This window comes from Triturus cristatus, chromosome 2_1 (genome assembly GCF_964204655.1).
Source record: "Triturus cristatus chromosome 2_1, aTriCri1.1, whole genome shotgun sequence".
Classification (NCBI taxonomy): Eukaryota; Metazoa; Chordata; class Amphibia; order Caudata; family Salamandridae; genus Triturus; species Triturus cristatus.
In genome coordinates, this window is record NC_140581.1 from 495,208,201 (window position 1) to 495,231,601 (window position 23,401).

The window sequence follows — 23,401 nt, forward strand, 5'->3', positions numbered from 1 at the left end:
TTCCAGGGCCTCATCTACTTTTGGGCCGAACAAATGTTCCTGGTCAAAAGGGTGGTTCAGGATGGAAGCTTGCACCTCTGGTTTGAAACCTGAAATCCTTAGCCAGGCACGGCGACGGAGGAGGACGCTGGTGTTAATTGCCCTAGAGGCGGTGTCAGCTGCATCTAGGGCACAGCGGATGGAGGTATTGGTGATGGTTTTGCCCTCCTGAATGAGTTCATTTGCTCGATTTTTATATTTGTCAGGGAGGTGTTGCATTATGGCTTCTAGTTCGTCATAATGGGCCCTGTCGTATCTTGCCAGAAGTGCTGGTGTTTTTGCGATGCGCCATATGTTGGCAGCCTGGGATGCAGTGCGCTTGCCGGATGCGTCCAAGAGTTTCGACTCTTTATCAGGTGGTGGTGCTTCGCCTGATACTTGGGAGTTTGCTCGCTTTCGTGCTGAAGACACTACTAGGGAATCTAGTGGTGCTGGCCCTCTGATGTAGGCGGGATCTGTAGGGACGGCCTTATATTTTTTGTCTATGCGAGGGTTGATGACCCTGGCTCTGACTGGATCTTTAAAGACCTCCGGCGCGTGTTTGATAACTCCTTTGAGCATGGGCAGGATGGAGGTGGCCCTGTGTGTTGTGTCGAAAATATCAAGGAGGAAGTCCTCCTCCACGGGGTCGGTATAGAGGTCCACACCGTGGTAGTGTGCAGCCCTCTGGAGTAGGTGGTTGAACCCCAATGAGTCTTCTGGTGGGGATGGTCTCGAAGGGTAGAGATCATCCTGCAGGACGTTAGGAATGTCAGGAATGTTATAGTCGTCCCATGGGTCTGGGGAGCCTGTCGGAGTGGGGTCCCCTGTAGGTTGGTCATGGGGCTCGTCCCCTATGTCATCATCATTGTCATCATCCGGAGAGGGTGTGGGGGAATGATGAGGTGGGGGGGGGAGAAGGAGGTGGTGGAGGAGGGGGCGAAGGTATTCTCAGAGGGGAAGTAGCAAAGTCTTTCCTCTTTGGAGGTGGAGCTGGGGCAGGCTTGTCCAGCTGTCTCTTTTTGATGCTGAGCATCAAATGTCCAGTTTTAGGATCCTTGACCAGTGTTTTTTGCAATGGATCAGGCTTAAAAAGTTCTTCAGAGAGTGGCCTGTCCATCAGCGCCGAAGCCGTAGGTTTTTTGGTTTTAGAGTCTGCACTAGTGCGCTGTTTTGCACTATGCGGCTTCGAAAGGGCTGGTTGATTACTCGGCTCCGAGATGGTTTTTGGCTTCGAGATATGGGTGTCGGTGGCCTTGTGTTTTTTGCTCGGTTCCGGGGACGGTGTCGGTACCAAGGAGCTTGAGCTGGCTTTCGGTGCCGAGTGCTTAGGTAAGGAGCTTGGTACGGAGGAGGAGGCCATTTTCTTTTTCAGCGTCGGTGCGGAGGAGTGTTTCTCGGCACCGACGATGGGCTGGCTCGAGCCCGAGCCGCCGGAAGGCTTAATAAGCGTCTTTACCGGTCCCGAAGGTGCGGTGTGGGAAGCAGTGCTCTTGGTCGTGCCTAGGCTCGAAGGCGTGACCGAAGCCTTTTTCGATGCCGTGGAGGGTGTGGGGTGGTGGATTTCGGTACTCACGACCCTCTGTGCCGGAGTGATGTCTTCCACACCTGAATCGTCAGCTTCCGAGGCGGTGACTAGGCCCTCGTCGGTGTGTTGTCCTTCTGGAGCGTTGACGCCTTCTCCGAAGATGACATCTGGGATCGCCGTTGTCGAGTGTGCCATAGTTCTTCGTGCCCTTCGGTCTCGAATGGTTTTCTTGGACCGGAAGGATTTGCACGCCGGACAGTCTTGAGCCTCGTGTTCAGGGGAGAGGCAGAGGTTGCATACTTTGAGAAGATCGGTGTGGGGGAATTTGGACCCACATCGAGGGCACTTCTTGAAGGGAGTCCTTTCCATTAGCCAGGACCGGAGCTTGGGTAGGCCCGAAGGCCGTCGTCGACGACTGGAATCGAAGGTCTTGATCGATGAGAGCCGCATCGAGTGAGGGGATCGTGATCGAAAACAATACCGCGAAAAGGGGGTGAGGATTGCGCGTCGACTGTAGAACTGGAAACTGTTCGGAACCGGAGCACGAAGATCACATCCGAGCCCGATGGCGGAAAATAACAATCTGAGGATGGAGCCGAAGCCCATGCGCAATACGATCCGAAGGAGGAGTCACATACCTCGTAACTTCCAAAGACTTTCCAAGAGGAAAAACAACTGCAAACATCCGGGCCCAACACCAGATGGCAATCTATGCACAGTGTGTAATCTGCAGCTCATATGCCTCGAACTTTATGTTTTCTAACTTTCAGCCATGCTAGACAGCAGCCATGTTGCTGTAAAACAGGGCTAAAGGACATGGACAAAGCCAAAAGCTCTCATGTAGGCCAGATCTATTGGCTTTCATACATTCATAAAAAATAAAAAGAGAACCAGTTTATACCCGTTTCAAAGCCAGTGCAGCAGCAAAGCAGAACGCTTGCCTTGGTATATGTTCCGCTTTCATGTCTATTTCATCCAGCAGCAAGCCACAGACGGAGCGAGATTCTTGCCTATTCTGAAACGAAGAAAAATGGATAAAGGGTAATCACATGTTTAAATAAAAAGATAGAGCACACAGATATGCCATCATATTTGCTACATTAGACAAAGAGTGGCAATAGCAGCTGGGCCTAAAAGTTGTTCAAAGGCGACATTTGGTAAGTGTGGCATTGAAGCTCTTGAACCAGACATAAAACAAAGGGACATTATGGAATCCTTAATGTTGGTGACAAAGGACTGGTGGGAAGAGAACTGTTTTTATTTGTTTTTTACTGAAGGGCTCTATATCTACCAATTTAGTAGGGTGGCTACAAAATATTCTGCACAACTGCATGCAATTTTAAGCTATATTTCTACTTGCAATTTGATCTCCAATGAAAATTATATGCCTATCCAAAGTTAAGGCTTTTGCAATTCCAAAAGCAACATCTTTCCAAATTTTACTGGAGCAGGGATTATCGTCTAACTCAAAAATGTTACACAAGAGTTTCTGTAGCATATTTGGAAAAGGTTTATTAACTATCTTATTTGATATTTGCACCACCAAATTTGGGAAACCTTTTGTACAAATCCTTACAAATGCTTGCTTTCCAAACCATTGACTTGCGTTTCGTGAGTAGACCAGGACTTACCAGCTTGTAGCAGATTGCAAATCCAAGTATGTATGATTCTCTGCTGAATTTAATGTTTTGCCTTCTCATTTCCAGCAGTACCTCCAAAGCACCTGAACAGAGAAGGATCATTAGTCATGGAGGCATGCTAATACTGTATAACGTCTATTGCAATCTATTGTACAGCATCTTACTGAATGTACATAGAATTTAGTGACTGTAAATGTAAAGAATACCATTTATCCTAATCCAAAATACTTTAGCGTTTTTGAAAATACCTAAACTATTGATGTTCATATCCACCAGTCCCTTACAATAGATAGTACATTAAACTCTTCATGGTCCTGAAATCCAGTGGGTAATTTTTCAGCCACTAAACTGTCAGTGGCCATAACTCAAACAGTGCATTTCAATAGTTGCAGAACTGATGTTTACAGTCAGAAATGGTGACAGAATCCACTGAAATAGTGTGCTTTGGCCAAGCCACTAAATAGAACAGTAGCAATTATCGGACATAGGGGAAAGGACGATGTTTCCAGTTTGAAGATGTTTTAGGAGACAAGGGTACCCCGATATGTGAACCTGGGGTGATAATGAATAGTTAAGAACAATGGTTCAAGTATGGCCCAAAAGGGTCCAATAGAAAAGGTGACCCAAGCAGGGTCACTTGTTTTTTTAAGAGAAGTGAAATCAATTCCATAGGGAGCAGGAGACAAAGTACGTAAAGGGTCATGTAGGTCAAAAGATGACAGGTATTTATTTAAACAAAGTCAATTTTAGAGTGCTCACATAATAAGAAAGCGTGGTGCGAAATAGTGATAGTAGTTTTAAAAAGACATCGCATTGACAACAATATAGTAGTTGAATTCCATAATTGATCTTTACAAGTTATAAGGAATTACCCCACAACATGAATTCCTTATAACTTGTAAAGATCAATTATGGAATTCAACTACTATATTGTTGTCAATCCGATGTCTTTTTAAAACTACTATCACTATTTCACACCACGCTTTGTTATTATGTGAGCACTCTAAAATTGACTTTGTTTAAATAAATACCTGTCATCTTTTGACCTACATGACCCTTTACGTACTTTGTCTCCTGCTCCCTACGGAATTGATTTCACTTCTCTTAAAAAAACAAGTGACCCTGCTTGGGTCACCTTTTCTATTGGACCCTTTTAGGCCATACTTGAACCACTGTTCTTAACTATCCAGTTTGAAGATGGCGGTGGCCAAAACGATATTAAGTTGAGGAAATGGCGAGATTTCTGTCAAAAGGGATAACTGGTTCCATGAAAATTGAAAAAAGTAGAATGAAGATCATAATAGACCAACATTTTTGCTAAGAGAAAGATGTTAGATTTGGAGCCATTAATTTAGGCCCACTTATCATGCATTTACAGAACTTGCAAGGCAATCGAAGTGAACTGGTTATGCCCTAGTGAAATGTGCTACTGGAGTGAGAGACATGTTAAACAGCTACAGGATAGCAGAAGCCTAGTGGATGCCACAGTGAACAATGAGATTAGAGGTCAAGATACATTAAAGTGATAGAGTAGGCATGGTTAGAGAGGAAGGATTGGAATCACTTCAATACCTGTTTTCTGTTCACAGGTCAAATTGAGAGCCTAAGAAGCAGAATCAGATGGTGACAGTGTCAAACGTCGACTGAGCTCTCCAGTAGGACGAGAAATGCTAAGAACCAAACCATTGTATTTTCAGCTAGACATCAAACATGAATGAGTGAGGTCTGAGAGCATTTACTATTGCGCAATGCAGATGTTTAAGATTTGAACGATAATAGATCCTGCTGCAGTTGTACAGGGGCACATTCATTTAACATCTTGGAATATATATTATAGAAGGTACATGATGATGAATTTTTTACTGGTGGTGGAATGCTACTCATGGGGAGGGAAGAGCGGACTTTCTCATAGATGTCTCAGGAAAGTATCTCCACATTGTAGAAAGGTGGAATCTGACTGCATGGTTACCCCCACTTTTTGCCTGGTGTTTTGCTGCGTTTCGACTTAGTTTGACTGGGATCCTGCTAATCAGGACCCCAGTCTAGCTGCTTTCTCCCTATAAACTGGTTGTTCATGTACTTTAGGTACACTCCAGATTGGATTCTGGGGTACCCTTATAAGTCTCTAGTATATGGTATACTATATACCCAGGGCATAGGTACCCCAGAGACCTCTCAGGGGCTGCAGCATGTATTATGCCACCCCTGGGAGACCATTCAAAATGACACAACAGGTCTGCTATAGCAGCCCGTGTAAGGTGGTGCATGCACCCCTTACTTAGATATAGGTTCACTATATCTATCCATGTCACTGCACATATAAACCTATCAGTCACCCCTATGGCAGGCCTTATCAATCCTGAAGGCAGGGTGCTGGGTTTTATGTGAGAGGGTGCCCATGCATGAGCAGAGCCCCTCTGCAACCTTCGGAACCTCTATTCCGGGGTTGTTTGTGATGCAGCCAACCATATACTCTAAAGTGCATTATAACCTCGCGTCAAATGCTAACTTTAAAACGGCTGCATGGAAACATGTCGTGTTTGGTGTCAAACACCTTCGAATCATACCTCCACACCAGTAACTGGTGTCGGAGGTATGATTCCACCCTACTAGAGGGAGAAATATGACAGCACCGGTACACCCGGTACCAACTTCACAGACCCTGGCATCATAAAAGATGCTGCCAGCCACAGACACGAGTCTGCCCTCCTGCTGCTGGACGAGACGCCGGCAGGGGAAGGCTGGACAACAGGTTTCCTGTCACAGACAGGCTTTAGTGTATTGGGGCTGGGTGGGTGCACTCCGAGAGGGCTTTGATGTCTGCACCGGGGGCACATTTGGTGTCCCTGCGCACAGTCCAGCTCAAACCGGTTGCAGGGGTTATCAGCCCCTGCTTTGTCGAGAAACTGGACAAAGGACATGGGTGTAGCCACCCCTCTGTCCTGACCCTCCCATAGGTGGGTCCCCAGAGTTTGACCCACACCTTCCTCAGGTATAAAGTAGGAACCCCTGGCTACAGGACTTTAGATTTTACCTGGACTAAACTCTGCTACAGAAACCAAGTATCATTCTACGATCTACGCATTGCTGGACAACTGAAGATTCTCCCTTGGAATAAAGGAGTCACTCCCCTGCAAGGCAGGCACCTCAACGCATCTGACCGGTTTGCATCTACGCAGCTCGTGAAGGGCTCAGAAGATTTAGCAACACAGGAGGTGGGTTCCCAAGCTTCCCCGAGGCCGACTAGTGCTCTCAGCAAACCTGAGACCCGCAGCCCTCGTGGGGACCGTGCAACCCGTACCCCTGTACACCGTGAACATTTGCAGCTGCATATGCTTTTTGAGGATCCCGGAGGCTGTGCTTTGGGCTACTTGTAGTCCAGACCCCGAGCAGTGTTTCCACCAAAGATTACTGGCCTACACTCCATGAGTGTTCCGTGGGCTGGTATTTTGTGGTTCCTCTCGAGGTCCCTTTGCGATCCCTGCTCCATCGACCTGTGGGTCCCTGAGAAGGGAACTTTAACTTTCAGTGGGCTTTCCTGGTTGCTCCAGACGTGCCCTGACTCTCCATCACTTGGGGAGTCCCCAGGACCTTTCAGGTCCTCACCGAAGCATCTTTTCTCTGACCACGCGTGTTGCAGTTGCCAAGGCTTGTTGGTATCCAATCCGGACACTGACCCCCCAGCCCTCGACATCCTTCCTGGGACAGCTCACCTGCGGACTTTGGTCATCGTTGGCGTCTCCTGGTCCCCTTTGCTGCAGAGTCAAGCTTCACCTCTTCGCACCTTAAACAACCCTTAAACACCCAACATCAGTGGGCATTCGTCTACCGATCCCCTGGTCACCCTGAAGTGACCCAGACTATGTCCCCTCTGCTTTCAGGTTCTTCTCAGCTCCGATCCAGGCTTGGATCACACCAGACACTTTTCCTCTTCACGGCAGCAGCCCTTTGCAGCGTCACGCCATTGAAAATGACGAAGATTCCTGACACCATTTGACACCTATGCGCCCGGCTTCCCTGGGTTAGGTAACACAAGTACTCTGGTGCTCACACGGGTACTGGCCTTAAAACCTTCTAAGTTTGAAAGGGTTTGCTCAAAGTCCTCTCCTAAGTGTCCTTAATCTTTAAAATTCCAACCGCGCCTTTCCCATAGGATTGTACGGAGCTCGCGGCTGTGTTCTCACACTGCACGCGTTCCCCGGGGGTCCCCTGTGTCACTAACTTGGGTGGTTCCTTGGGGTCCCAGAGATTCTTCGTGCGCTAGGCACTGTGTCTAGTCAAGTCGTGGTTGTTATACCACTTTCTTAATATATGGCTTGGTCTCCCCCTGGGGCCCACTGTGTATTGTGCTATTTACTGTCGTTCTAGTACTGTAATATTGTGTGCCTTGTTCTCTAATCTCATAAAGAGGTTAGTAGGGAGTGTTTAGAAATGAATATGCTACTTACCAGTATGCATCTGTTCTTGGCATGTAGGGCTGCTGACATTCATATCTGTGCATAGATCGCCGCCTAGTGTTGGGTCCGGATGTTTGCACGTTGTTGTCCTGGAAGAGTCTTCGAAGTATCCTTGGATAGGTGACTCCTCCCCTGGACTACAGTGCGCATGGGCATCCTCTCCATCCTCAGATTGTTTTTCGCCATTGTGGCAGTGATGGAGTAGATACAGAAAGTGATGACCATGCTATACAGTAATTCTGAGAGCTGCAGCTGCTACAGGCGCCGGGGAGGAGGGAGGGCGATATGAATGTCAGCAGCCCTACATGCCAAGAACAGATGCATACTGGTAAGTAGCATATTCAGTTCGAGGCATGTGGGCTGCTGAATTCATATCTGTGCATAGAATACATAGCAGTGCCCTCTATTAGCGGCGGCTACCAGTGCCAGCTGCAGCGGTCTGAAAAAGTGTTTTGAGAACAGCCTGTCCTACAGCTGCCTGCTGTTTTGACTGCACGTCTACACAATAGTGTTTTGTAAATGTGTGTGTAGTGGACCATGTGGCTGCTCTGCATATATCATGCAGGGGAATATTTCCTAGAAAAGCCATGGAAGCCCCCAACTTGCGTGTTGAGTGGGCTCGTGGTGGAATAGTTAATGTGCGTTTTGCCTTTTGATAACAGATTTGAATACACTTAACTATCCATCTGGCTATCCCTGCTTTGGAGATGGCGTTACCTTTGTGGTGTGGGGCAAAGGCAACGAACAGTTGTTTTGTCTTCCTGAAGGGTTTAGTCCTGTCGATGTAGTACACGAGGGCCCTCCGTACATCTAGTGTATGTAGTGCCCTTTCTGCGACAGTTTGTGGGTTTTGGAAGAAAACGGGCAGTTCAATAGTTTGATTCATGTGGAACTGCGATATTACTTTGGGCATGAATTTGGGGTTGGTACGTAGTACGACCCTGTTGGCGTGAACCTGTATAAATGGCTCTTGAACTGTTAGTGCCTGGAGTTCACTAACTCTTCTTAAGGAAGTGATCGCTACCAGGAAGGCTACTTTCCAGGTAAGGAATTGAATCTCGCATGAGTGTAGAGGTTCAAAGGGTGGACCCATCAGGCGTGTGAGGACCAAGTTGAGGTTCCACATTGGAGCCGGTGGGTGGCTTGGTGGAATGACTCGTTTGAGTCCCTCCAAGAATGCTTTGATGGCAGGCACTCTGAATAGTGAGAGGTGCTGCCTGGTCTGCAGATAGGCTGATATTGCGGTCATATGGACACGTATAGAGGTGTACGCCAGATTGCATCGGTATAGGTGTAAGAGGTAACAGATGATGTTTTGGATGGATGCGTCCAGCGGGTTAATGTCATTATTACCGCAATAAATGACGAACCTTTTCCATTTGGCTGCATAGCAAGCCCTTGTAGTGGGTCTCCTGGCCTCCTTGATGATGTCCATACAGTCAGGTGGCAGGTTGAGATAGCCAAACTCTAGGACTTCAGGAGCCAGATCGCCAGGTTCAGCTGTTGCGGATCTGGGTGCTGAATCTCTCCATGGTTCTGCGTCAAATGCGCGGGTTTGATCCGCAGCCTTTGATGCGGCACCACGGAAAGTTCGAGGAAGGTGGTGTACCACGGCTGGCGTGCCCACGTGGGAGCAACTAGGATGAGTGTCAGGGAGTGTTGTCTGAGTTTGCGGGCCACCAGCGGTATTAACGGCGCTGGGGGAAAAGCGTACGCAAATCTGCCGGACCAGTTCATCCATATCGCATTGCCCTGCGACTGCGGATGTGGGAACCTGGCGGCAAAGCTTTGGCATTTTGCGTTTTCGCTTGTCGCGAATAGGTCTATCTCCGGATGACCCCACTGCTGGAAGTACGGTTGGAGTACTGATGGGTGTAACTCCCACTCGTGCATCTGGTGGCTGTGTCTGCTGAGCAGATCCGCCATCTGGTTGTCCTTGCCAGGGAGGTGTTCCGCCATGAGGAACATGTTCCTCTGAATGGCCCACTTCCACATGCTCTGAGCCAGATGAGACAACTGTGGAGAGTGTGTTCCTCCCTGCTTCTGTATGTAGTACATTGCGGTCATGTTGTCCGTCCGGATCAACACGACCTTGTTGCATAGATGTACTTTGAATGCCTTCATGGCCAGGAAGATTGCCATCAGTTCCAGAAGGTTGATGTGCATCTTCTTTTGTTGTGTCGTCCATAGTCCCTGCACTGTGTAGTGGAGTACATGAGCTCCCCATCCCTGGAGAGACGCGTCCGCTGTCAGTACTATCTGTGGGACAGGCTCTTGGAATGGTCGGCCCTTGCAAAGGTTTTGTGGATTCCACCAATGCAGAGAGTTGTATGCCCGACCGCTCACCAACACTAGGTCTTTCAACTGTCCTTGAGCCTGATTGCACTGACGTGCTAGGCACTCCTGAAGCGGGCGCATATGTAATCTCGCGTGCGGGACTATGAAGATGCAGGAGGCCATCATGCCTATTAACTGCATAAACACTCGCGCTGGAAGTGAGTGATTGGGTTTGAACTTGGAGATCAGCAGTTGTATGCTGTTGATCCTCACTAAATTTGGCTGAGTGTCTATAGTCGCACCTAGGTACTGTTGTACGTGTGCGGGCTGGAGATGGGACTTTGGGTAATTTAGTGAGAATCCCAGACTGTGAAGAAGGTGAATGGTGTGGGACATGTGGCTGGCACATTGCTGGGCTGACTTCGCTTGAACGAGCCAGTCGTCTAGGTAGGGGTAGACGTGTATATGCTGCCTCCGTAGATGTGCTGCCACCGTAGCTAGGCACTTCGTGAAAACCCTGGGCGCTGTTGTCACGCCGAAGGGAAGGACTTTGAATTGATAGTGCTGCCCCTGAACAGTGAACCTGAGGTATTTTTTGTGTGAGGGGTGGATGGGTATGTGGAAATACGCATCCTTGAGGTCCAGTGTGGCTAGGAAGTCTCCCTGCTTGAGAAGCGGAAGGACTTGCTGTAGAGTGAGCATGTGAAAGTGCTCTGAAAGAATGTACTGGTTCAGGGGTCTCAGGTCTAATATAGGTCTGAGTGACCCGTCCTTTTTTGGAATTAGGAAGTAGAGGGAGTACACCCCCGTACCCTGCTCGTGGATGGGTACGACCTCTATAGCGCCTTTTAGAAGCATACTTTGCACCTCTTTCTGTAAGAGCGTTAAGTGCTCTGAGGACATAGGACGGTTTCTTGGTGGTATTGTGGGTGGAGTGGAGGTTAACTCCAGACAGTAACCGTATTTTACAATATCTTTGACCCACCTGTCCGTGGTGATGGAGTTCCACGTGGACAGGAACCTTTGTAGCCTTCCCCCGACAGGTGTTATGTGGTCGGGAGGAAGGGAGAGGGCGTCACTGCTTGTTCTTGGGGGAGGACCTGGTGTTGCCGTAGCCGCGTCCTCTGCCCTTTGTACTGGAGCCACGATATCCACCCCGGGTGTTTTTATCGTAGGTGGTCTGTGTATTGCCTTTGTTATATGTTTGTTGTGACCCCTGTCCTCTACCTGCTCCCTTGTTTCCGGGGCGACGAAAGGAGCCGCTCCGAAAGGACTGAGTTTGGAGAGCGCCCATGGACTTTGCAGTGTCCGTGTCCTTTTTTATCTTCTCAAGGGTGGTGTCAACCTCTGGCCCGAATAAATAGTCGGGGTTGACAGGCTGGTTGAGTATATTGTTTTGTACCTCAGGCTTGAATCCTGAGATTCGTAACCAGGCATGTCGTCACAGCATGACGCTTGTGTTTATGGCCCTGGCAGCCGTGTCTGCAGCATCTAGTGCACACTTGATGGAAGCATTCGTGAGTAGCTGTCCTTCTCTGATGAGCATTTCTGCGCCTTCCTTGAACTGGTCAGGGAGATGTTGGAATAGTTGCTCCAGTGTGTCATAGTGCGCTCTATCATAGCGAGCAAGGAGCGCTTGAGTGTTGGCTATGCGCCATATGTTGGCAGCTTGGGCGGCAACTCGCTTGCCAGAGGTCTCTAACACCTTGGACTCTTTGTCCGGGGGAGGAGCGTCACCTGTCGTTTGCGAGTGTGCCCTCTTGCGAGCATTCGCTACGACAATGGAGTCTAGTGGTAATTGGCCTCTGATGTAAGTAGGGTCCCCAGGTGCTGATCGGTATTTCTTATCAATCCTGGGGTTTATCACTCGTGCCCTGGTGGGTTCCTTGAAAATGTCCTTGGCTGGTTTGAGGACTCCTTTCAACATGGGCAGAGTCTTTACATGCCGTTCTGAGGATGCGAAAGTGTCCATAAGAAAGTCATCTTCGACGGTGTCAGAGTGAAGCTGCACCCCATGGTTATTGGCAGCACGTTCAATAAGAGCGTTGAAGGCTGCAGTATCCTCTGTGGGAGATGTTTTTGCCCCATAGAGTTGTGGGTCCTGTGCATCGAGAGGTGCACCTGGGTCTACAGGGTCGCCCCAAGTGTGGTCAGGGTCCTGCTGGTCATCAGGGTCTGTGTCTCCATGGTAGGGGACTTGGTCATCCATGTAGTCCTCCAACGCATCCGTGTCGGAACGTGTGGGGGAGAATAGTTGTGGATCCTGGTAGGATGAGTGGAAAGGTTCATAAAGGAGAGGTTCTGATTCTACAGGCAGCTTCCTTTTTAGTGGGATCCTGAAAGGGTCCAACGGTGGTTCCGAAGTTATCCTTCGCTCGTGGAGAATCATCCTGCCAGTGTTGGCGTCGATGACACGTGACGGAGACGTCTCAGCAGGTGTAATCGTAGTCTGGGTGACCCGTGTCCTGAGTTGGAACATTTTCGGGATTGTTGACGGAGGCAAGCCAAAGGTAATGTTGGCTGGCACCGAAGAGGCTGCTGGAGCTTCGATCGGACCGGAACCCGACGGGTCCTGGAGGGCAGCCTTGGTTTTGCTGCTTTGTGTCGCACCAGGTCGTCCTTGGAGCGCCTTTGAGGCTTTGGCACCGACCAGGTTCGTAGAGGCGGCCGTGGACTTTTTCGGCGCCGTTGGTTCATCGAGTCGAGGTGCGGAGATGACCGTCGACGTCTTCGATGCGTGAGGCTTTGGTGTCGTCGAGGGAGCGATGCGAGACGCAGCAGGCGGTGCAGCCCTCGGTGTCAGTGGCGTCGGTGCCGGGAGCCGAGCAGGTTTGTCGGCGCCGAAGGCCTTTTTCCGTTTGTCGACTCCGACGTCGCCCGCTTCAAGTTCGGCACCGAAGTCTCTCTTGGTGCGGTCGGTGTCGACGCGCTGGCGTCGAAGGCGTGGAAGGCCTCGATCCGACCAGCGCCACTTTCGGTTTCGTTGGAACCGGAGCAGCTTTCGGTTTCGGTTTTATGGAAGGGAAACCAGCTGGTTTAAGCGGTAATGGCTGCCGCTGAATGTCCGAGGCCGGGCCCGAGGGCGGGGCCGAAGAACTGCGGGATGGGTCTCGGGTAAGGCCCGAAGGCGATCCCTCGACCGGAGCCATAGGCCGTGGAACTGGGCCTTCTTCGGTCTGAACAGGTAGGCCTTGTTCATCATTGGAGCTACTCTCTTCGGCCCCTAAGGCCTCCTCGTCGTCTCCTACCTCGGTGTCGTCTTCACCTCTGTGGAAGAGTGATTCGTCGACTTCGTCCGATCCGGATCCGTGTTCGGAAACGGGACTGGAGGGTAAGACTTCCAATTCTTCGACGTCTTCGGCCTCGTTGAAGATGTCTGCTGGGGCCGGTGCCGCGTGCTGCGCCTCGAGTCTCGCCGCTCGTCGATTCCGTAGAGTCTTTTTTGAACGGAACCGGGCACAGGCCATGCATGTCGATTCGTCGTGGTCCGGCGAAAGGCATTTGTTGCACACCGGATGGACGTCGATGTGTGGGTACTTCGCATTGCATACCGGACACCTCTTGAATGGCGTCCTCGATTCCATCGTCGAAGTAGTCGATGAACAGGTAATGCGAAAAAAGTCGGTGCTGAAAGTTAGTAAACTAACAAAGTTGTATCGAAAACCGATCGATAAACAGTACCGACGCGAACTAAAGGCCTTTTGGCCTCGACAAAATATTTTCCTAACTTGAGCTAAGATAGCACATCCGAACCCAATGGCGGAAAAAAACAATCTGAGGATGGAGAGGATGCCCATGCGCACTGTAGTCCAGGGGAGGAGTCACCTATCCAAGGATACTTCGAAGACTCTTCCAGGACAACAACGTGCAAACATCCGGACCCAACACTAGGCGGCGATCTATGCACAGATATGAATTCAGCAGCCCACATGCCTCGAACTAAATACATATATTTGATATATACCTTGTAAGGTTCTCCTTTCATTTGGTCATTCATGAGGTTATGATCTGGTAAACCAAGCTGCTTTACATTCCTTCGAGACTTAGCCTGAAGGCTGCTCTCCATAGCTACCACTAGGATAGCTTTCAATAAAGGTTGTCTTTAACCTAATCATCAATAAGGGTCGTTTGGACTGGTGCAAGGTGCCTACTATAACTAGTGGACAGCATATACCAGGCCAACTTCTCTCACACATGATTAGGAGTACGATCATAGCCTGTAAATATTCAGAGCCAGGCCAGATTAGAGGAAAGTTCAGGAGTTTTGGGCTGAGGCTTGTGCTTGCAGAGAAGCTGGACTTGACGGTACAATGGTGTCTCCGAAGAGCGGTAAGAATTTAGTTTTTCTAGGGAGTTGCACTCCAGGGCATTTCACAAATTCCCTCCCCTGGCATGTGACAATGGGGTCTCGTTGGAACAAGCAGTAGTAGGGAGAGGGGGTAACAGTCTTGAACCAGGTTCAGTAGCAACCAGCATTTCTATATTCCCCATGATCTGCTATTTACAAATCTATATGGTTAACAAACATTCTTTCTTCAAACTTGGATAGTTATTGGTGAGTCATCAGATTGCCCTTTTGCCCCCAAATGGACCCTGAACCAGATCACGTTTTCAACTCACCAGAAATATTAGCAAGTATTCTGCTGATCTGTGACAAAAATGATGATAATGCTGGACACAGATAAAACATGTGCATGATCTGGTTCCTTACACCCTGGGCATCGGTGCATAGCATTAGGATAAATTCTTGACAGTTTTTTTAGTGTCTAATAAATGATGCAGCATTATAAAAAACTGTCAGCAATATTGTATTAAAAAAAAGGTTCACCTATCAGAAATACAATTTTTATCCATAGTTCATTATTAGCACTAATGTCTTTAGTAGACCATCACATTATTTCTTTTAAGGTCCAATCAGTCTCACTGTATTTACATTTTTGACATATTTGTTTAATACAGAACGATGTTCAAAAGAATATACTGCACTAAAAACAGGATTCCCTATGAACCACAGATCTTACGACGGGTGAACGTCACTTTCAGCCTATAATATAGTAATAATGAAAATAAAGTGCATGTCTCTGCCCTTAACTACTGAACTTTATTGAAAGTCTGCAATTCATCCAACACATCGATAACTAAATAATTGTCTCTGGATTTTGGACTGAGCAGAGATCTGTAGTAAGGGAAATTCATTCTAATTCCAAAGTACTGTTTGCAAAGGAGATTTTGTAAATTACATTTTTTTTTGTCTATTGTGCCAAAGAAATGCGAGACCCTGCACTATTCTTAACTTTTTTTTTTAGTTTCACTGTTGCATTTAGTTAGAAAGCCATATGTGGGCTAGGGAAAATAATTTCCTTGAGAGAGGTAAACTGTGCATAGTCATATCTATATGGTTTCAAACAAATAGTGAGTACCCAGCAATCGAGCGCCCAGTAGTAATACTAAGTTTGGACGGCTCAGGCTGCTTTCTCTGTGCATCTATAAATATTGTTTACCTGGAGAGTGGGGAAGTTTTGTTTTACCATATAAATCAATCTGCTTATCTTCCTAATCTGAACACCAAAAAGACAGTCTGGAATACACATGGGTAGTTGCTGAAACAGAAAGCTATTTGGGCAGAATAATCGTTTCAATGTGTAGTTGACTCTACCAATAATTGATATCTGAAGATTCAGACTCTGATCCAATTGCTGCTTAGCCTCTGCCCATTTATTTAGGTAAAACTTGTTCAATTTTATTGGGATTTTGCATGCCAGGAGATATGACTTGTTCTCCAATCCTAACTAAAGTGGGAAGCCGGGACATCCTGTTGGGTGGAATGTTCCCTCGGATTTTACGATATCGACTGTATACTCTGAAACCTTCCCGCACATGATTAAAGTATCTAAAATTTCGTTAACGGATCTGGGACTGAGGTAGTAACTAATAAGTAGTCCGCACAGAGTTTAAAGTTTCTGAGTCGATGCCCACAACTTAAAAGATTGTGTGACTGTAACTCCTTATTTGGAGCACTATTTATAACCAAGTAAGCCATCAGACTCTGGTATAAGTCTAGTACTGCTTTGATAAAAGAGTGAGATATTTAACTCTAGTCACAGACTCCCAGAGACCACTGTATTAAATCAAAGGCTGTCCCTCATAGACTAGCATGACCCAAAAGATTACAATGGAGGAATCTAGAAAGGTAAGAATCTAACAATTACTGGCTTATGTTACAATCTTTTATTAAGGTCTGCTGATCTTGGTGAATAATGTTCATACCTTTGTATTCTTTTAGCAAGTATATTAGTGTTGATTCTGCTATCAGTATTGTGTAGTGGTACGGGTCTATGTGAAGAACATTGAGTGGGGTCCTTACCCGGTTTAATAAAAACAGACAAAGAAATCTTTTACTGTGAAATTAGGTAAAACTCCTTGGAAGATACCTTGGTGTGCTATTATGATGAATTCTATTAGATAGTTCTATACATAGTTTTGCGGGAAGGGTATTTGGTCCAGATGCCTTCCCATTCTTCAACGATGCAACATACTACTTATCTCTGCAGTCAAGCTGGATCTTTCTGCCTTACTTATTTAGTTTCTTATTGTGTATTTTTTATTATTCCTCTGAAGAGGGCTTTATACGAGTCACATATATGCAATATGTGCACCAATCCAGCATTTAGTTCAATGTATTCCTAGGCTGTTTTCTCAATAGAAGTCAAACACGCTGTGCCCTTTATGGGGACCCATCAAAGGTTAAGAGACAAGGCCTGCTAATAAACATAAGGTTATGTAAATATAATGTGATGATCACATAGTTGGAAATATGGCAAAAACTCAACTTGAGAAAAAGCTTTATAGCATGCAAAAACAGTGTAGCCTGCATTATCAGGGTCCCGATTCCTATAAGGATCAAACAAGTCCAGATTCTTTATTAAGGATTTAACTGCATCTTTTACTGCAGTGGATTATGGTGTCTTTTAGTAGATCTGTCTATCAATTCTGGAGCTAAATTCTAGTCTGTAGAGGGTATATATATATATATATATATATATATATATATATATATATATATATATATATATATAGAGAGAGAGAGAGAGAGAGAGAGAGAGAGACTTCATATTTCTATTTCTTATGATTGAAATATATTGAGGTCATCACTATTTGAACCTTTAACAGACATGACTGTTCATTTTTTTTTACCATTTTGAAGTCTGGTTGGTACCCATCTGCCATATGGATGCAACTTTCTAGTTATTACCAAGATTAAAGCAGATTTTCTAGAGAAAACTGCTATGCTTCTAATTGTGTTTTTTGCAGCGATACAGCAGCAGTAGAAGCCCAGGAGTTTTCTAGGATGCCAAGCTAACTGTAAGAATACATGTGTCTTATATTATCATTACACCTTAACCAGAGTGTCCCAACATTTGTAATATTACCCACGGTTTATTCTTACTATGAAACAGTTTGTTAACATTTCATGATCCAACTGAATGGTCTAACCACTCTCTGTAACTGAATGTGTTGTCCTTGTATTTCATTCCCTTTTCATCCACTGCATGAAGATCTTCCATCATTTTCTTCTCTTCCAACGACCCTTAAGTACACCGAATGCCCCCCCCCCCCTCTCGGTATCCATCATAAGTCCTCTCTCTTCACTCTTCACACTTGTCTCCTACCCTGACACCGGCCACATCCCCAGAACAAATTTTACATGTGTGTTTGTACCTCCTGTAGAACATCCCATAAACAGAACGAAAAATATATCCAAGTATTTTATAATCATAGCAGTATTTCATTGTTTATTATTTATGGCTTATTAATCTAATTTTTGCCTAATTTGATAATTTCCCGTAATCCGCTACATTTTTTTGCCCCTGGTGCTGAAAATATAAATTCGGGGAGCTGTTAATAAGGATATTTAATATAGAGGGGTGCTGAGAGTAGCTGCATAGCATAAGTTCTTGAATCTAGGAATTATTTGCCAGAATTCCCATCTCTGTTGATCAATTTGTTTTGAACTATCTGGTCTAAAAAGGATAGATTTATATTTGTACTGAATAAGGCTTCAAGTGACACTGTTCCTACTACCAAGTATGCCTGATAATTCATCAAAGTCATCCTTGGCTTGGAGGAGACTTTTTGTGACTCAAATTAAGTCTCTTGAATATAATGCATTTATTTACTTAAATCTATTGAAGGATCCAACCTTTTCACTCTTTCTTTAAGAGAATGTATAACCAAAGATTTCAGGGCTGAATTTACCTTTGAGCAGTGGAGGGCTGGTGACCATTAAAAGTGGTGAAGCGTAATCCTTGACTCGAATTCCAGTGAGCGAGACTGACTCATTTACTTGGAGGGTACAGGTTGGCTGGGTGGGGGTAAGGGGGCGAAATTGCACACACTCACTTGCACTTACTCTAAATCTCTCCCTCATTCTCACTCGGTCTTAGCCATTTACTTTCATTCGCAGTCACTGTTACTTACTCTCAGTCAGTTTCACTGACTCATGCAGTCTGACTCAATCTCACTTTGACCCACCCAGTCTCACTCATTCTCAGTTACTCTCACTCAGTCCACCCACTCAGTCCTGATTGACTTAAGTCCCACTCGGTTTCACTCTGACTCACTCATTCCCGCTCAGCCTGACACATTCTCACCTAGTTTCTTTGAGTCTCCCCATGACTCACTCGTTCTTCCCGATTCACTCAGTCCCACTCATTCCAAATCACTCATTTTCACTGTGACTCACTCATACTCAATCAGTCCCTCTCATTCTGACTTACACAACCTTCCTCTGAATCACACAACCTCACTGACTGACGATCTCAATTAGTCTCGCTCTGACTCACTTACTCCCGCTTAGCCACACTCATTCCCACAGTTTCCCTGAGCCTCCCTATAACTCCCTCTTCCTCCCCGATTCAACTTAAATCCTACTCATTCTCATTCAATCTCACTGTGACCCACTCATACTCAGTCTCATACAGTTAGAACACTAGAACATAAAGGATACATCTTTAAGATGTTTACTCAAACTCTATTCTAGTGCACACAATATGAATTGTAACTACAATAAAGACAAATGAAATAGGAGTAGGAACATTTACTAAAAGTGTGAACAAAAAGCAAAAATCCAAAATGACACCCACAGATGAACTAAAATATAGGTAACTGGATAGCTCGGTATGCATCTCATGCTTGAAAATTGTGGATAAGTATCTCACAATAAATATTCTCACAAAGAGTGGGATAAAGGCTGAGAGACAGGAAACTGTACATGTTCCTCAATAGGCCCTACCGAATGCCAACAAACCTGTGGATGGGCAGGTGTGTTGGCTGAAACCTGTTGACCCTGGTACACTAGAGATAACACTCTCACTTAGTGTCCCTACCTGTTTTCCTCTTTGGCAAGGTGATCCTGAAATAAAATACATTTCTGGGCACCTGAGACAATTTTAATTGTAGGTTCTCTCATAACAACCAAAGAGCTCCCTTGGTTCTCAATGTTGAGATTGTCCAGATACACTAGGTATGTGGACATGGACTCTAAGATAAAACATGCCACTAGTGACCCTAGTGGGTAAGGGTCCTATTGAACCCCATGGGTGGTTTTTGTTGGAAGGGTTTAGATAGATTAGAAAATTCTTTTGTAACATATTTATAGAAATTATATCTCCATTCTGCTCCTTCAAAGCACTAGTTAATGCGACCACAGCAGTAAATAAATCCCATTTCTAGTTTTAGAGATAGGTCACATCAGCACATCTTAACAATTAGGCTTTCATTGCAACATAATATCATGTCCTGCACTCTAGTAGTATGAGGCCAGATGCCCTCAAGTTCAGCATTTCACGAAGGCTACGTGACTACCTTCCTGAAAGCCTTCAGTCAGAATGGGTGATTTGATTCTGCACGGCCTGTCCAGTTGTCACCTGGAGTGAAGATTCCCCTCTAACTCCTTGATCTTTGTGTTCAGCTTTTATACCATTGTATTGTTTTTGTAACTCTCGAAATAAACAATAAATGAGGCACGTAGTTATCAACCATCTAGAAACTCTTCAGAATACAATAACAAATATTTTGAAAAAGAACAGGGAGCGTTTAGATTAATCACGAAAATAAATTCAAGCAAACTTGATTATCACTTTGAACATAATATTACCCCCTAAATGTGCACTCTACACACATATTCACTTTTGAGTGATTGATACTTTTAATTCAAGAAGGGTAATACCCAGAACAGAGAAGACATAATATTCAAGACATCATCATAAGCGTTTCTGATTTTTCCAAAGAGACAGAGCTTTATCATCATGTGACCTTGCTTCCATCCTTTCTTGCAACTAGTTATCTCATTTGAATCAAGGCAAATTGCAAGTATATTGCAGGATTCTGCTGTTTCTCTGTATTACTTAGTTTTACCTCTACAAGTATTAATTGTTCCTTTTCAGCTGTAACCAAAATGAAAAGCAAGGATTTCTTTTAGAAACAAAGGTTATAGAATAATATGTAAGTACTCACTTTCATAAAGACCTTTTGTAAATAACATGTCCATCATAATGTTGAACGATGTACTGTCGCAAAAGAAACCATTCAAAGTCTGGGCTCCCAAAAAAACAACAACAAAACTGATTTTAGGAGGGAAGGCAAACAAACTTAATACATGTACTTCAATTAATTTAATTTAAAAAAGAGAAAACAGGCTTTCCATCATGTCTAGTAATTTTCAACACAACATGAATTCTTAATAATTAAGCACAATCATATGACTCATCTATGTTGATTCTGGAAATTCGTACAATAGTGTATTTGATACTCTGAATTTCAAACAAACCATCTAAAAATCTACATATTTTGAATAAATCTCAGCACTCCCCTCATTTGTTTGTTTTTTAGGAGATGACATTAAATTCTGGCAAACCCTACAGCACATAATTACATAGCAAAGTACAATGTGACTCCTTGACATTTAATTCCCACCACATAAAAAGCAAATATCTCAGACAGATATTAAATAGGAAACAAGAAATTGACTTTGTACATAATTGAGTACCAAACTAAAAATAAATGTGGTAAATGAAGAGGTTACTTACCTTCGATAACTATGTGTTTGGTAGAGACATTTGTTACTTCTATATTCCTTACCTTAGAATTTAATGCCTCTCTAGCAGTCCCCCTGCGTGTCATTAGGTGGCGTCGGTCGGCAACTCGTCCGTCGCCGGTGTCTTGGGCGTCGGGATCACGTCGCGGGACCTACATAGATGCCGCTCATGCGCGCTGATGTCAGTTCTTAACACAACTTTCCACGCCATAATCGGGGAGCCACGAAGACACTGATAACTGGCGCGTTGAAACTAGAGCCCATTAGGGGAGTCCCTATCTCTAGAAATAGGGTTTCAAAGCGGGGAGGATGGTTGGACTGGTAAGAAAACTACAACTAATAGATGTCTCTAACAGATACATTGTTACCGAAGCAGTAGATTCCTCACCTTAGAATAGATATCCCAGCAATACCATTCCTGGAGGAGGGTCTGCGAAACAAGATCAAACCAGAACGTCCTGGAGGATCAAACGGGCAAAGTATCCATCCCTCCGGACTTGGCTATCCTGGCTGTAGTGTCTGGTAAACGTGTGCAAGGATTCCCACGTTGCTGCCAGACAGATGTCAAGGACTGGAACTCCACACTCTAATGCCGCGGTTGCTCTGGTGGAATGAGCACGCAACCCCATAGGAGGGTCCTTCTTTGCCAAAGCACAGCCTATTTTGATGCAAAAGACAACCCATTGGGAGATGGTCTGTTTCTGAACAGCCCGGCCTTTCTTGGCAGCCACATAGCCGACGAAAAGTTGATCATCCACCCGGAAGTCTTTTGTGCGATCAAGATAAAAAGACAATGCACGCGTTGGGTCGAGCTAGTGAAGTCTCTCCTCCTCCTTAGAGGGATGTGGAGGTAGATAAAAGGTGAGCAGAGTGCTAGATTGTCCCACATGAAACAGCGTGACGACCTTAGGAAGGAATGAAGGCTTGGTCCGAGGCACCAGTTTATCCGGATAGACAGATAGAAAAGGGGGCTTAGAAGATAAGGCCTGCAGCTCATTCACCCTGCGAGCAGAAGTGATGGTAACAACAAAGGCAGTTTTGAGAGTCAGCAACTCAAGGGGACAGTTATGAAGAGGCTCAAAGGAAGCACACTTAAGAAAGGTGAAAACCAAATTTAGGTCCCATTGGGGTATTACAAAAGGAGATGGAGGGAACAGATGAGTAAGACCCTTAAAGAATCTGTTAACGAAAGGAGATCTGAATAAAGAAAGTTGATCAGGAAACCGAAGAAAATCAGAGATGACTGCAGTATTTTCTTTAAGAGCGCCCAAAGAAGATCCCTGCTGGGCCAAGGAAAGAATATACAAAAGGATCTCAGATAGAGGAGCAGAGAGGGGGTCCACAGCCTTTGCTGTGCACCATGCCAGAAATTTGTTCCATCTACAGGCGTATAGCGTTTTAGTGGAGTGACGCCTGGCTGCCAAGATAATATAACAGACTTCGGGTGTAAGGTCGAAAGCTGTCAACTGCTGCCGCTCAATCTTCATGCAAGGAGGTGGAGTCTGGACAGGTTCGGGTGAAGAACTGTCTCCTGCTGCTGCGACTGAAGATCCTCCCGAAGGGGCAGTCTGATTGAAGGATCGATGGCCATGCTCAGAAGGTCGGGGTACCAGACTCTACGTGTTCAGTCTGGAGCTACAAGAATGAATTGAGCCCGGTCGCGCTTGATCTTCTTGGACACTCTGGGCAGAAGTAGTACAGGGGGAAAGGCGTACAGGAGGCCGTAGCTCCACTCGCAATGAAAACCCTCGCCGAGGGAGTCCTACAAAACTGCTGACATTGCACGTTCTCTTCCGAGGCAAACAGATCTAACCAAGGCTCTCCCCACAGCTGAAAGAGACCTTGCGCCACCTCGGGATGGAGGCGACAATTATGATCAACTAGGTAACGATGGCTGAGTTAGTCCGCAATGGTATCCAGGGAGCCCGCAAGGTGTTGAACCACCAGGGTTATGTCCTGATGTTCCAGCCATTTCTTAAGGTGGAGAGCCTCTTGACAAAGGGTCCACGAATCTACCCCACCCTGTTTGTTGCAGTACCACATGGCGGTGGAGTTGTCAGTGAACACCTCCACCACTTTCCCCCTGAGAGAGGGAAGGAGGGTCTTCAGTGCCAGTCTGATCGCCTGGATCTCCAAAAGGTTGATATGGAGGAAGGACTCCACCGGAGACCAGACGCCTCTGATCTCTGCCTTTCCCAGGTGTCCGCCCCATGCCTGAAGCGACGCATCCGTTACCACGGTCAGAATTGGTTGGGGAAGGGAGAGGGATCTGACTCTGACACAATCTTGGTTCGTAAGCTACCACTGCAATTGGTGTGCAGTTCCCTCCGAGATCTGGATGTAGTCTGAAAGATTCCCCTGATGCCACGCCTACTGGAACTTAAGG

The 23,401-nt window shown here is 46.0% G+C and overlaps 1 protein-coding gene across 1 annotated transcript in view; it reads right to left on the reverse strand.

The window, feature by feature from the left end:
- Window positions 1–23,401, reverse strand: part of PTCD2 (pentatricopeptide repeat domain 2) — a 280,197-nt gene that overhangs the window by 106,557 nt on the left and 150,239 nt on the right. The window contains exons 5-7 of the mRNA XM_085632353.1: window positions 20,436–20,514; window positions 3,178–3,269; window positions 2,448–2,561 (exon numbers count right to left, since the gene is read on the reverse strand). Coding sequence (XP_085488479.1) covers window positions 2,448–2,561; window positions 3,178–3,269; window positions 20,436–20,514 — 285 coding nt within the window. The remainder of the gene's footprint in view (window positions 1–2,447; window positions 2,562–3,177; window positions 3,270–20,435; window positions 20,515–23,401) is intronic.